Raw genomic sequence first — 15,209 nt, forward strand, 5'->3', positions numbered from 1 at the left:
CAGCATCTGGTAAGACATCTCGAAAACAGCCTTACGTTGGGGGGTTATATTTACCCAGCCAAATACATACATCTGTACAAATCGACGCAAGTTCGTGTCTTAATTTTAAAAGCGTCTTTTACATTACTTTATTTCTTTACTGTTACATCACCAAACGGGGATATGACTTTTGGTTTTTGGAATGAGAGAGTTCCTTTAATTACCGAAAGTCCCAAGAGTGAATTCATTAATAAGTATGCGTAGAAAATTCATCGTCTGTACAAAACACGGCGTCCATTAATCTTTAGGCACAGCTCAGTTCACTATCCAAAATCATTAGAACAACTCGTTAAAATCCGCTAAAATGGTGTCAAAGTAAGGTAACTTCACAAAGCTAACGGACAAAACAACTATTACTTGGACAAGTGCAAACAGGGGATTTGTTAACATTTTTAGTTGTTTAATAAGATTTTTGTTCATATCAGGCAAGGTTACTACTATTTCAGCCCATCTACCTCCTTTAAGGTGGCTGTTTATTTTCTCATTTTATTAGAGAGGGGTTTATATGCTTAATGGTTTTAAAAACACCACAGAATCACTATGGAGAAGTTGGATTTTATCCACAGTTGATGAAGTCATTTTTTGAATATGTACGAAGGTGTTTTGATGCTCATCACCCCTTTTTCCTTGTGTATGCTGCCTTCGCTCATACTTCCGCTTATAATTGCTATCATGAAGCGCTTGGCTTATCTTCCAGACATCATCGGCCATACAGCGTGACTGACAACTTTAAATAAGGCAACCTGTGAAAATATTTGCTACAAATGACGATCGCTACATAATGGCAATTATTCAAAATTAGTAAATGGGTTATAATGGGAAGGCATGTGAAAAGAATTGAAGTGCCTTTTTTGAATGATGAAGAACCTTTCTTTAAATTTTTGTAAAATTCTAAGGTTTGTCAATCGGGTTTCTGTTTTGTCTTTGATTTTATGCAACTCCTTTAAGCGTTTTTATAGCTGAAATTTTCTATGGCCCATGGTATCGCCCGCGAATAGATGAGCACCAGCCCAGAAACTATTTACATTCTGTTATTCCGCAGTCTTTGGTGCGGAATAATTTAGGAAAGCGGCGAATTTTGTCAATTAGCATTGCCTTCCAATGGTCGTCTTCATGTTTTCGCCATATGACAAATTATACCTTCGTGTTCATCTTGTAAATGCATTGCCTTTGCAACCTTACTTTCCTATTTGGGTAAAGGAATCTGCAAAGGACTACTGAAAGAAAATCCCTACCTGTATTTCTAATTATAAACTCCAAAGTGATTATCGCTTTGAAGTGCAAATCCTGTTGACTTCAGCGGCATCGGAACAATGCGAAAAAGTAACTTCCTTAAAATTTTGCCGAAGAGACCCCTGAATTCACACATCTAGAATAAACGTTGCCCACTTTTGATTTGAAAACTAAGTCAGTTTACAATGTCTTTATTCTATAACACCAAAAATTGCTCAGGTGATAATTTTAATTCAGCACAAGAGTAGATGTAGTGAAAGGGGATTTTGCTCTAAATTTTGCAATAGTGGCAGTAGAGGTTCCTACCCTGCCTTGTAAAGGAGGACAGCCGTGTTTCCGAGGTAGAAGTAAATGAAATGGTTTGCTTCATGAGTTACATAGCTAAAATAGTAAAGATTATGAAATAATAAAGTGGGTGACTACATTTTTACTTCAACAAATGCTTTTAAAGTATCTCTTTTTAGACACAATAAGTAAAAGTTTGGTTTTTAGTCCTGCAAAGCACAGTATATTTAACTAGACAGGGGAAAGGTGTCTGACTTGCAGAGGTAAATGCGAAAAGTCCTGAAGTCTAAATGATCCCAATTTAAAAATCTTGTCTGCCATAACAGATTGCTTGGAGGATATCGATGATAAAGGTGTTTTAGTCACTAAAATGGAGTACAAAGCGAGTGAAATGTACGGTACATTTATCCCAAATACGTGTCATTGCTTGTGCAGTTTAATTTTGCCTCAAATACAAGTAACTTCAAATGCGCAACCAAACGGAACGAAAGGGGACTGGAAGAGGTATTCAGAAGGATCTTACCTGCCAAAGTTTTTGCCCACAATGCAGTGCCAGTTGGGTGCATATCGTTTGTCGAACTCCCTTTTGATGTGAGCAGCGACATCCTTTTCAATGCTGAACTTTTCAAAGGCCTCAGTTGCTACACTCACAGCATCCTTCTGCATCGCTGAGTCCATGTCAGCATTTTTTATGATTGCATCCTCTTGTGATGACATTGTACCCCGCTACTACGAATAAATGATTTCTTCCCTTTCTTTTATTGAAGCACTGGTAATTTATACCCTGTAATCTGTGGCCTTAAAGAATGGATTCATACGGGTAGTGGTGGCATGCGGGTTGAATGAGCATCTTTTTAATCATACGAGGCAGGATGTTTGAAAAGGTGCAGTGTACCGATGTAGCACTGTGAATGTTGGTGTGCACCAAATACCTTTCTTCTAATACAACTTAAGATGTTTCACTATTTTTCAGCAGTTACATATTCATGCTTCTGCTCCACCCACTATCTGAACTCCTTTAAGCTTAAAAATTGCTTCTAAGTGCGGAACTATTTGTGGAATGAGACACAAATAAAAGACTGCTGTGTATGTAGAATTGATAAATTAAGCAATTTAGGTTGGCTTGCTCTGCTTTTGCATGGACAGGAATCACCGAATTTGAAATATCCATACGGGCTAATATAACGTCTAACTTTTCACTGTATAATGCATCTGCATGCACACATATGAAAACACTAGTTCATTTTGGCGGACCGAAGGTTATGCGTTTATAGCAAGTTATACGCTTGTCAAATTTTCTGTTATTATATACACTCAACAGGCCTAAGATAGCGCAGCTTTGAACCTTGGCAAGTTGCATAATCAAGACATCTCAAAACGTTCGTTGTAACAATACCATGCTACTAGTTCAACAAGTTTCCAAAATGAGTTTTAATTCAAAACAAACACAAAACACCAATGAGGCTTCCCGATGGACGTTCAGTACACAAGTCTGTGACCCATTCGTATTTCCCCACTGATTGTCTCTTACTGACTCAAGTCATGTTTCTCCAGATAAGACCTTCAATCCACTTATCAATACATGCGGGCATTGTTCTTAAGGGTCGCCATTTATTGATATCACGGACTCTTACGTCAATTATTACAATAATTAATTATGGGAAAGATAAAAACAAGTAGTGCCGATAAATGGTGGTCTTCAATGCATTCTCCCCGCAAAATGCGTAGGTCTCAGAAGCTCTTTGGTAAAATGACTCCGATTAATTCACAATCATGCATACTTACGGTCAGGTGAACAAAAAATATTACTTTAGGCGGTTTTTCCACTTCCTCTGAGAACTGTTTTAAAACCCTAACCAATGGAGATTTTAGTTTCAAGGAATTCAGAATACAAAATCCTGCTTTGAGTAGAACCGACCTGCACGTTTGGCTAGTCCTTATAATACATTATTTATAATTACGAAGTCCTCGTAATGAAAACTCATTAAGTAAATATTGTGACCTTCTGCTAGAGTGCGCTCCTGCATTAAACAAACCCACTCATTAACACCTTTTACACATTTAAACCCATTATCTAGTAAAATGATAAGTTATTTCTGGCGCTTATGCGAAGGAGCAGGGTGCAAACTTATTTTTGTTGAATGCAGGTCACAAATGATTCTGGAACAGTACATTCTCGGTTTTCATCCTTCCTCTTTGAAAGTAGAAGGACAATTGGAGCGTTTCCCGTTTTTGATGTTGACTAAGCTTAGCACGCTAGTATCAATGCTCCTAAAAGAGCAATCATAGTGTAATTTAGGTTTTTAATTCTAGAATTTGCCCTTCAGAAAGGGCTTTTTATCTTTATTTGACATTTGGGTGGTTAAATGCATAACACATGCTTTAACCGTAATGTTTCCTTATTTTATGTGAAGTTGATTAATCTTCCATTGCCATCACTACTCTTGTACTTAGCCAGAGAACAGCATCTGGGGGATGGAAGTATCCAACCAGACTTGTAAACCGTCCAATGAATGATGACCTCAGGCAGCCATGAGCGAATGAGGTTAAGGCATGCTTCAAGTGTAGCCTTATTGGTTGATGACAAAATCGGACAGACAATCCATCTCCGTAGTCTCACTATTTTGTTATCGGTTTTGACTTCAAATGTTTCACCCATAAAGTAAGTTCAAATGTTAAAAACATTGCTAACTACACGGAATAGTTTCTCAAAGACGATAGCGCTACGCACTATTTACAGTTTCCTTTGCTATACTTCGTCCAATCTATGTTTAAATCCAAGTTCTATTTTGAAACAAGCATAAATTTTTGCGAAATTTTTACAAAGTCAGAAATTGTGATGCCCTGCAACTCAAAAGTAGACGTCGAGTAGCATTAATAATTATTGTAATGGTTTAAATTTCATTTTTACGCTTCATATTAAAACATGCAATTGCTTTTCGGTGTGAGCTAGCGTTGCAAATCGCTCATCTCTGTTATCGCCATTATGGATTAATGACGTCTGATAAACCGAATTTTAGTAGAACGGCTCATAATGCCACGGGTGCATTCATTATGCCTCATTGGTAAAATACAAAGAACTGATAATCATTCGGAAAGAAAGATAAAGACATCTGCGACGGTATAAAAATGAAAACGAGGTAATGATGGTAGACTGTCGGGTACGATCGCAGTTCCGCAATACTTTATCTAAATTTGGAAATCGTATCCTCTTCGGCCACAAATACCAGTCAGTTTTTAGCTAGTTATGGGGTTTATAAACTTTGTAAGATTTTAGCAGCAATAAAGTGGTGAACACAGCTAAACGACAAATTGACGCCTAAAGTGTTGGCATATTTCGGAAATTATCCCGTTAGCATGAATCCAATTCGTACATTAAGGTTTAGTTTATCGGCGACGCATGAACTAACACCACCATGCATTAATTCGCAGGGGTCTTTAATTATCCTATGGGCCACTGGAAGGAACCGACAAATTCCGGTCTCCAAATTATGTTAGTGGCCTAATCACCTTTTAGATGCTCATATTTATTTCGCCTTGCAATTCAGATCAATTCAGATCAGCCAGTAGTTATAAGGGAAAAATTGTGTTAATTATTCCCAAATTTGTTGTGTTTTTGCGAATAAGAATAACATTATGCCTCATGTTTGGTGTTTCAAAGGATGTAAAAATTAGTGCTGTGATTTACACCATCTTATGAACATTTCAGTATACCTTATTGAGCAATCATCAGTAGTGTCTGACTTACCCATATTCAAGAAGCTACAAAACGATCATTTGGGTTGATGAGGTCAAATTCAAGGCGTGGCTTTACAGTAGTTATTGAAATTCCTAGTTTTTTTTTATTTTTTTCCATCGGCAATATCTACATTCATATGTTTGTCAATTTAAATTAGTTTGATAACACCAAGAATGTACTTCACTTCACTGCACTACTAATTTCAAAAGGTTTAGTTTTTAACAGGATCCTGGGTAAAAGCTTCTGTAAAATATTACTTCAGCAAATGAACTCTAGTGAAATCAAAATTTTTATGTCATCTTGACGTCTTGCTCTGTCAACCCCCTATACTTAATCGGAAATGTCACTAAGAGAAGGCAGTTTCAAGACATTTTAACTATCAGCTCTGTTTGAATGTCGTTTGGTGGAAATTGTTTACGTAAACTTTAGAACATTTTTAGCTGAATATAGTTGAAGGAAAAATGGAATAAGAATAAACAGACTTTGCCACTTTTTTGGTGTCCGAATTAAGTCAGTTATGCGCAGACTCGCTGCTGCAACACTTTACCATGAATAAACTTGAAATTGACATATTTTTTTAAAACCTTATGGATTAATCAAATAGCTACGTTTGTTCTAAAAACTTCTGAAGGACCAACCTTATGCGTTTGAGTGAGGTTAAAAAGAATTGTATGAGACCTAAGCATTGGGAAAATTTTCAGCTTAAGTGAAAGCAATGCGCAAAATTACCAGACGTTCACTTCTTCGTCTGGCGTAACCCACAGTATGGCATTGGCCGCGCATATGAAGTTAGACAGAATTCGCAGGTTTCAGTGTTACTTGTGTCCAGTTTCTACTTAGAAGCATTCTGTGAGTATAACTTTGGAGCGCCACATGTGGTGCATTTCATCATAGTAGCAGTGCCAAGGGATGTCTAAATCTTTATGTCAAAACTGCTGACTTATCCTTGTGAAAGAGCAAAATCCGCACGCATTGCTTCGTCTAGCGGCGCTTAAAATTATAGTTTATCTTTTTTCAGACTACTTTTTTTGTCCATAAATGTCATGAACTTCTTGCAATTAATTTTATAGCCTTAAGAGAACTTGTGGTTTGTCAAATCTACTTTGCACTGCCTGAGTATTATACCTGTTTCTTTGCAATTAAGTGATTTCCCCACTAATACTATTATGTATGTACTCTATTAGATCTAAAACACGGTGTTTGAGTTGTCGAGAAGTCAAGCACAAAGTTACTCGCATCTTGTATATAGCGTCCCTGCGTTATAAAATTAAAGGTAGTTTCGCATGCTTTCTATCTCCAAAACAGTGACTCCCTATGAAAGACATCACTTTTCAAAATAGGTTGTCTCATATGAGAGAATTGCGATAGATGCGTGCTGATAATGCCTCAATAATACACACCCTCGCTTAGCAATAACTCCAACTATTCGCTTGGTTGGAAGTCTCACGCAGAATAGCAGGTGGGACAATTGGTCGGAATATTTCAGAGTTTGCAAAGCATGTATGCTTTTGGTCCAAGTCGTAAGTGAAAGTTCTCACTAAGGTAGCGGCAATTCTTTGAGAATTTCAACGTTTATAATATCTTTTTAAATCATTTCTGGGTAGTAACCAATAGGGATAAACTTTTCACAAGAATTATGCATGTCATTAATTCACAGAAATTCATTTTTTAAGACAAATTTTGATCACTAATTGTTTGAACCGCTGAATTTGTTAAGGTTTTAACTACAAATCCATGTGGAACAAAATATTCCAGGAGATGTAGCGTAGGGGTTACAATATGCCGCTGAATATCGCTGAAGTAGTGAACGTGCATACAAAGGCATTGAATCATTATTTAAAAAAAGATTTTAGATGAAGGTAACAATATTCAAAGTATTGTTTTCTTGTTTAGATCTGGTAGTAGAACTTCTAGTAATTTATGATAGAATGCAACTAACTGAAAAATGTCAAATATTGTTGTCAAGCACAACGTCGTGAAAACTATGAAAATTTTGAAAAAGTCGATTGGAGTAGCAACTGTTTCGTAGATTTTAATCTGGGGTACGAAAACATTTACATGCATCCTAAATTTGCTTGATATTTCCTGGAAAATGGTGCTAGGGTCTTTGTTCTGAGTAAACATTCAAGTAGTTTCAGGGCTAGCATAAGTTACTGTTTCAAGTACAATCTTAAAAGGCACGATTACTCCCCCATCACCCTAAACCAGAATATTAAGGCCTAGCCGCCCCTATATCGTAAAGCAATTTTTCTATTTCCTCTTTGATCATGCCACAAACAAGCTAACCAAAGAAGTTTCAAAAGCGCTGAGGCACATCGGTCATAACCTGATATTTCGTAAGTATCCCTGCTACAGCGACCCTGGTCACTGAATTTCGGCAGCATTTGATCGTTTTAAGGGCGCAATAAAGCAGTAAGCATCACTTTAAAAAGCATCTTTTTCGGCATTCCCGTAAGAGCCATCGTTTTAGTATCATTAACCAGTTATTTAAAGGCATCAAAGTAAATGCATAATTTTATCTTCATGGTAGTTCAAGTGATTTTGTTCCCGACATTGTTAATATTGGATACATTAGCTTATTATCATTGAAACAATTAGTGTTACTTTAAAAACCGAGCAATTCAAAGGAATACTCTTCATTGTCTCATTTAAAGCGAGAGTTTTGTGAAAAGGCACAACCAACCGAGAACAATATTTTGCTGTATCTAGGATTATCGCAAACGAATAAATAAACCAATGCCAAATTCCTTACCAGTTACATTTGATAAACTGGAAGAGCGGTCACGAGACTGTGTATATTTTAATCTTGACGGTAGGTTCGGATTAACCATGTCTCTTAGCTTTGACCTTCCTCCTTGTAAACAACACCTACAGGAAAAAGAATGAATTGGTCATTTCCGATTTCCATTCATTTCAGTTTAGGGAGGCAATCACATTCGTTCCCCTATTCCATGCACCATGTTGTTTTTGAATTATTTTTCACATTTATGAGTAATAAATGAACAAAACAGATTTATTCATGTTATCTCCCAAATCCTGCTGTTTTATTGCGCATTCCAATTTGAGTACTCTTGTTAGTAGTCCTTTGATCTTCAGCATTAAAATACTACGTACGTTCCGTCATATTTTTCACGATAAGCACCTATCACAGAAAGCCAACTGGAAGAAAATACCTACAGTTCTTAAAAATTACTGTGTACAATTCTGAACTACTCTGCCCAGCTTATTTAAATCACACCAAAATTCAGACATCCAAACTAAGGTGTGGTTTTAAGGTATGTTCAAGAGGTAGTTGTACTGGATTTCATGCCTGTAAATATTTACCCATAAAATTGTATTCATACCATTTTTCAACTTTCCAAAAACTACTTTAGTATTTAACTCTGCACATGTAAACTGTCGCTTTGTCTTATGGTCCGATCTGGAAAATTCACTAACTGATGGACTCGAAAACCATCAGTTTTCCCAGCATGTGTAAGTACACAAAACAAAATGGGCCAAAGTTACCTAGAAGCAGCACATGTCTTATGGTCGCCTCCCATACACAACTAAACACAAATGCATATCATAACCAATATTTTCAAGCAGAATCACTATGTTAGTTTCATTTATATTTTACTCCAACCAGTTACTTTTAATAAGGGCTATCTGGAAATTTCTTGATTATATGTGTTCCTTAGTGTAATTCTTCCTAAAACTAGTTTCAACGGTTCAGAGTGTCAGAAGAAAACAAAATTGTAATCTCTATGTACGATTTAGCGAGCTACATAAATAATGCTCGAAGCTTGACGCGCCAATACAGATACAAGAGGTCATTCAAAATAAAATAAGTAACTCCTTGCAATACTAGCAACAGAAAAAATATTGGAAATGACTTATGTTAAGCAAAAGAGTTTTTCACTTAAATTTCTCCATGTGCAAAAAGTTGGCCGATAAACCGTTAGCATTTATCATTAACACTTTCTGGGTTCATCATTCTTCAATGGGTCAGCAAACGTGAAAAAGATATACTCTCTGCCAAGATCCAGTGAGATTTGTGGCAAAAACAATGACATTGATCAGCAAATATGTTGAGTGTTATTAAGTAGTTAATTTGCACCTTTCAAGAGGTGATTTTAGAAGAAAGCCTCAATTAAGGCGCAGAAATGTCAGACTCGGTGAATTTAACGACACCTGCCGCTCCACCGAGCACGTTGGATGCGAAGGACGCGACACAGTTTGTGACGCCCCCACTGCTCTCGGGCATCCGTTACGCCTGCATCCCCGTGTGGAGCATCCTCCTTTGCTTTGGCATCTTTGGGAACGCCCTCACCGTCTTCGTGCTGCGCACCAAACGTCTGCAGCAATCAAGCACCTCCTTCTACCTCACTGCCCTAGCCATCACCGACATGCTCTACCTCCTCACCAGCCTCGTCGCCTCCATCGCCAACTTTATATTCTTCTTTCCTTCGGAGTTGCGCCAACTCTCCCGCACTTTCTGTGTGTTCACACCCTTTCTCAGCTACACCCTCGCTTACATCAGTGTTTGGCTCCTCGTCACGGTTACTGTTGAACGTGCCGTCTGGGTCGTGCTGCCCTTCCGCGCACGCCATATCTGCACAAAACGCACTGCCAAATCTGTGGTCCTTCTCCTGGTGATTGGGTTTACCCTCCTCGACATCCACTTTTTTCTCACCATGCGCTATCAGGAAGTACGGCCTGGGTACTGGCTCTGCATGACCACCTACTTCTCTGACAAGGTGTTTCCCTTCCTCGATCTCCTCCTTGTAGCTATTCTTCCCTGTACCATTATGCTTGTCGCTAACTGTCTCATTGGCTGGAAGCTGAGAGTTATGCGAAAGTTTCGCTCGGGAACTGCTATTGGCATGGTGAGCAACAACATCACCGATCAAGGTGGTGGAGAAAAACGTGAAAAGTCTGTTAATCTTACCCGAATGCTTGTCTCCACGAATGTTTTCTTCATTGTCTCCGTAACACCTTTGCTCATCTATGACGTGGTCTTCTTCTCCGTGGACGTACGCGCCTGGGCAGAAGAGGCAGAGGAGGTGCGAGGTGGAATGATATTTGCCATAGAACGCTTCGTCTACACTTTGTGGTACACCAACTTCGCCATCCATTTCCTCCTCTACTGCCTCAGTGGACCCCCATTCCGCGCTGAAGTCTTAGTTCTCTTCAATCGCCTCCGGGACCGCATCCGCAAGGTCGCCCACAAATCTACGGTAGATCAGACGGAATTGAAACGCCCCGAAACTGGGCTCACCTCCACTGCCAATGTTGTCTCCACCGCAGGAGACGTCTACAGTCGGGAGGAACTCCTGTGATTAATGATTCTGCACGGTGCACGGACCTGTACATCTTGACCACACGCACACATCCGACTTTATCTTTTCTTCCCTGCTTACTTAACCTGCTAATGGTCAGAGATATTTTTATGATTAAATTTCCCTGCATGAGGCCATTTTTTCTTCTATGGTGAGATCTGTTTACTCGCATTAAATTGATGGAATTTCATCGTCTATCGATTCTCTGATGCCCAAAAGCAGATATGTTGTTAAATAGTTCATGAACTACCTACTGCTGGCCTATAATCCATTTTAGTCTGGAATGATTTTGCATCGAATTTCCCTTTATATTTAAAAAGTCGCAATGCTTCCCCAAAATTAATTTAGCCATTGGCCAAAAATGTATCAAAGCAGATAATTTTTTGCTGATTTTACTTAATAAGAATAAATGTGAGACAAAAAATTGCAAGTTCCGCCTATGCGATTCGCTGAGATCAGTGGTGCAGATTAAGAGGCTGATTTGTGATAAGCCTTGGAGGTCATTTTGACCTACATGAAACCAGCGGATTTCTTAACTTTGTGGAAAATAACATTAATTTTCACAAATCTTGACGTTTCCTGAAATTGCGAGTCTCTGAATGAATCCCCACTTTTGTCTCGCTATCGATAGTGCTAATGCTTCCAAACTGTGACCATGAAATGCTTTCTTGGAATCTGATACTCTTTGCACCTAGTATAAATCCCATTGGTGTACATGTTTTTGCATTAAAGAATGGCCAAGCTAATATGTGATTATTTTTGCTAAATACCATTGCCGGAATTCATCACGAATAACTCAGCAAACCGAATGTTGTGGACTTATTTATGTAAATACATTTATCTTTGAAGCTACCACCCACATGTCGTGGCGCAATTCTCAAACAAATCATAAAGTTACTCATGTCAGATTCTTGCAGGATTAATGACAAATCTCCATCATTTGGTGGAAAATTACTGCAAATCGTCCATCTGAACTACACATTTTTTATGACACGCGAGTGGCCTAATTTAACGTTTAACCTGGACTAAACCTCCATCAATTAGGAAGACGTTTCCTTCTATCGAAACGGAAATTACGTCTCTTAAAAGTAATTTTTCATGAAATGCCATTGATTTCCTTTCCTTCATGCATAAGCACTTCACTACAGAACGTATTTACTCATTCACTTCATACATGTTAAAATATTATTAAAATCCCTAATGTATTTGAGGTGTCCTTCTTCGAATGTCCCATTTCAGTGATGGTGAAATAAACCCATGGTAAAATATCTTACAAAAGGTATTAATCAACGACATAATTTGTTCCACTGCGGAGTAAGCTACTCTGTCAATGGTTTTGCTTGATGGTAGAGCAAAGGTAGATGTGCAGTAAAAGGGAAACCATTATTTTTTTTACCATGGTTAAAAAATACTTTATTCACTGCCAAATAATCCATCATCTTAACGACTGGATGAATTGTAAATTCCGAAAATTCATCTTGATTTTAGGGCACACTGGAAATGGGACTGTCCAAAAATATATTGATAAACTGCATATTTAAAGAATTTTTAATGTCTCAGTAGAAAATCAAATGAACAACACTTAGCAATTATCGGCTCAGAAAAATTGTAATAAAATGTTCTTTATGGACTGGATCTAAGGTATCATCCTAAGCTCTGTAGCAATAACAATTCCAGCTGGTGCATATTCTCCCTAGCTCCTTCCTTTGCCCCAAAGACAAGTAATTCCATTTCCTTATGCCCTCGTACTTATCCAGCGTGCACCAGTTCTTCACCAAAAAGAATTTCCCATTAAGAAGATTTACTGAAATGTTAATCCCATTTTCGGTATCTTACAAAAAAATGTTTATGCAATCTTGCACTATAATTAATTCTTATTGATGAAGGAAGCTGGGGATAAGAACGACTGTAGTTCATCCTATTATTTAAAACTGTTTGTTTTTTCCCCGTTTTTTCTTCTGGAATGAAAAGTGAGCCTGAAATAGGTTTTTTGTGTCTTCAGAGCGCTAGGTTGGTTCGGAAAACTTTCATACACGAAATCGGATTTGCCTCACAAAGATAAATTTATCAAATCATTGATCTAAAATGAGTTTCCTCTTTAAATATTTTTTTCCTAAGTACACATGCATTACATTACTTTCTGGAAAATTAAAATTCAATTTTTGAGAATGGATGTTCTCCCGTTTGGAATATTCGGAGTAAGAAGTGTCTCTACTTGTCAAACTTAAGCTAAATGCAATGCTCGTGAAGGAATTAGCGGCGTCGACTCTAAAGAATCTACCGTTTTTAAAGTTATTGGTCGAGTACACTAATCGACGCACACGGTATTTTTTGGTGATTTTGTGGGATTTACGTATGTTTCCCCTTAAAGTTTTAACGACTATGACACTTACGAAATCTACTTGTGTTCTTAGGAATGTTTTTACATTATGTTTCAGATCATGGTAATACTTCTTTTAGAATCAATACAAACAATGTTGCTTTACAAAGACTTTCCGTTTCTTGTGTCTACTTTGTCGAAATTCGTGATTTTTAAATACAATTTAAAGCATAGTTGGTCGCAAAGTTCAAGTTCAAATTGAATTTCTGGTACAGTTGTTACGCCTTTGACGTATCATACCTATACAAACTTTGTTTCACCTCAAATGACTTGAGTTAATCACATAAGCACTAAAATCAGCCACGTTTTGTAAAAGAATGTCGCTTTAATCCGCATGAGTGGTGGCTTCGTTAAGCACTACATCTATTTAAAAATGTGGAATAAAACTGTCGCAATTAATCACTTCGATAAAATCAGAAGACACCAATAAGTCACAACTCTTCCCCTTTTTGTGCCTTCCTCTGTAGAATATTGTGTTTTTAATTCAATCTTTACCTTGGAAAAAAATGTTTCCCACTAGCCACATAAAGCGAGATTTACTTACGACTTTGCTCGGATGAAAATTTCTAATAGTTCGTAAATATTCTACCTCACAATACCATATTTTTAAAAAACTTAACAGTTAGTCACTTGGTTTTCTGGATTTTCTACTGTTTTATGTCAAATTATAGCCTCATCCTCATAATAGATAGGGCCTAACCCTGACAGTGTCTTTGCTTAATGCGAAGCCCATTCCGATTATCGAAACGTTATAGGGTAGAATCGTTCTGTTGGCACGTTATGTAATTTTATCAAATAACAAGATAAAAATTTCTCCAAATTTTCCTTTTGGAGACCTTTAGCAACACACTTTGTGCTCTTATCAAATGTGCTTCAATTACTCCTTGTATGACTGATATCAACGTTTTACCGGGTCGCATATAACCTTTATACGGGCTTGTACTTTAGGATTTTATTTGCAAGCGTGGCTTGATTTAGCTGGAATTTATGAACAATAATGGCTCAAGGGTTGTCATGCTACAAAATCTCAATTTATTTTCCGGTTTGAAATGCTAACCAAAATTCTTTTGTGTGTTTGCGATGAAGAGGGTTAAAGCATTACGCGCCGAACGCATCCTTTGCATTGGTTTTAGTCACACTTCGTTGGCTTGTCCACCTTTGTAAAAAGGCAAACGGCAATCTCGCAGCTATCTTCCTTGCAAAATGTTTCCTTTTTGTAAAAATGACTTACGAATTCACGCGTGTTTTTAAATAAAGTTGTATTTTTGAAAAACTTCGTTGAAGTGCGCCATACCTGTTATTGTTGCCTATAACTAGCGATGTAAGTTCTACTGATGGACACCAGCCGTCTCTTTAGCATAAAAATAAATTATGATAAATTAAACACACACATTGCGATGGACTATACTATTTGTTACTTTAAAATCTGGTTGAATGAATACAACAACCCGTAAAATGTACTGAAGGTAAATCAGAATAAATGTATCTCGCGTTATTAGAGTTTTGATGTCCCATGATGATTTTGAAAATGCGCCATTATAGGAAGTGCATTTTTCTCCATTATCTAATTGCCACGAAAAATCCTATTATTTCATCTAGATTACCAATGAATTGTACAGCAATGTCAGCACCTCTCCAAATCAAAACTGGTAATCAAGATAATCGGCAACTATGAAAGCAAACGTTACAACGAAGACACGATGCTCATGTTTTGAAAGGGCTGGGCCTCTCTTGATAACAATGTTATCTTATCGTCTTGGTTACACTGCTCACAGCACTTCTATTACCCTGCTTAATTCTCGAGTGTTAATGAAAGGGGGTCGCACATGAAGATAAAAGGAAAGCGTCCGATCAAAGGCTTTGTCACTCTTCCCCGCCGCCCACTGCGATTAGAGAACAAGCCTTTGGCCATTGTCCGGTGTAATCGAAGTCTTAGTGCCTTAGTTTTTATGAGATCAGTAGCAATTTAGTTTAAACCCTGTGTTTAGGATAAACGTTTTCTTAATTCGATGGTCCTAAAAAACGGCTATAAAAGTGGGATCATCCTTCAACACTTTTTATATTGCGCCGTTTTAATGAAGGATATTGTGGTTTGCTTAGCCTTTCAAACTGCCGTTAACAATTTTCTAGTTTGTTTAGAATGTTTGGTTTATAAAAATACATTTTGCCATTCAAAACTACTTTATAAATAGCAAACATTGCATTGGGAAAA

At 37.5% G+C, this 15,209-nt stretch overlaps 2 protein-coding genes across 2 annotated transcripts; one reads left to right on the plus strand and one right to left on the minus strand. All coding sequences in view use genetic code 11, as the record gives it.

The window, feature by feature from the left end:
* Nucleotides 1–1,574: 1,574 nt before the first annotated feature.
* Nucleotides 1,575–2,274, minus strand: EGR_02267 (Dynein light chain LC6, flagellar outer arm; the record flags this gene model as incomplete). Its single annotated transcript, XM_024491516.1, has 2 exons — nucleotides 1,575–1,653; nucleotides 2,081–2,274. The coding sequence occupies 2 exons, from the start codon at nucleotides 2,272–2,274 to the stop codon at nucleotides 1,575–1,577; spliced, it is 273 nt and encodes a 90-aa protein (XP_024354022.1).
* Nucleotides 2,275–9,441: 7,167 nt separating this feature from the next.
* Nucleotides 9,442–10,617, plus strand: EGR_02268 (Pyroglutamylated RFamide peptide receptor; the record flags this gene model as incomplete). Its single annotated transcript, XM_024491517.1, has 1 exon — nucleotides 9,442–10,617. One exon carries the CDS (start codon nucleotides 9,442–9,444, stop codon nucleotides 10,615–10,617), a length of 1,176 nt encoding a protein of 391 aa, XP_024354023.1.
* Between the last annotated feature and the right edge of the window lie 4,592 nt (nucleotides 10,618–15,209).

Source organism: Echinococcus granulosus (assembly GCF_000524195.1).
Source record: "Echinococcus granulosus chromosome Unknown EG_S00010, whole genome shotgun sequence".
In the NCBI taxonomy this organism is placed as follows: domain Eukaryota; kingdom Metazoa; phylum Platyhelminthes; class Cestoda; order Cyclophyllidea; family Taeniidae; genus Echinococcus; species Echinococcus granulosus.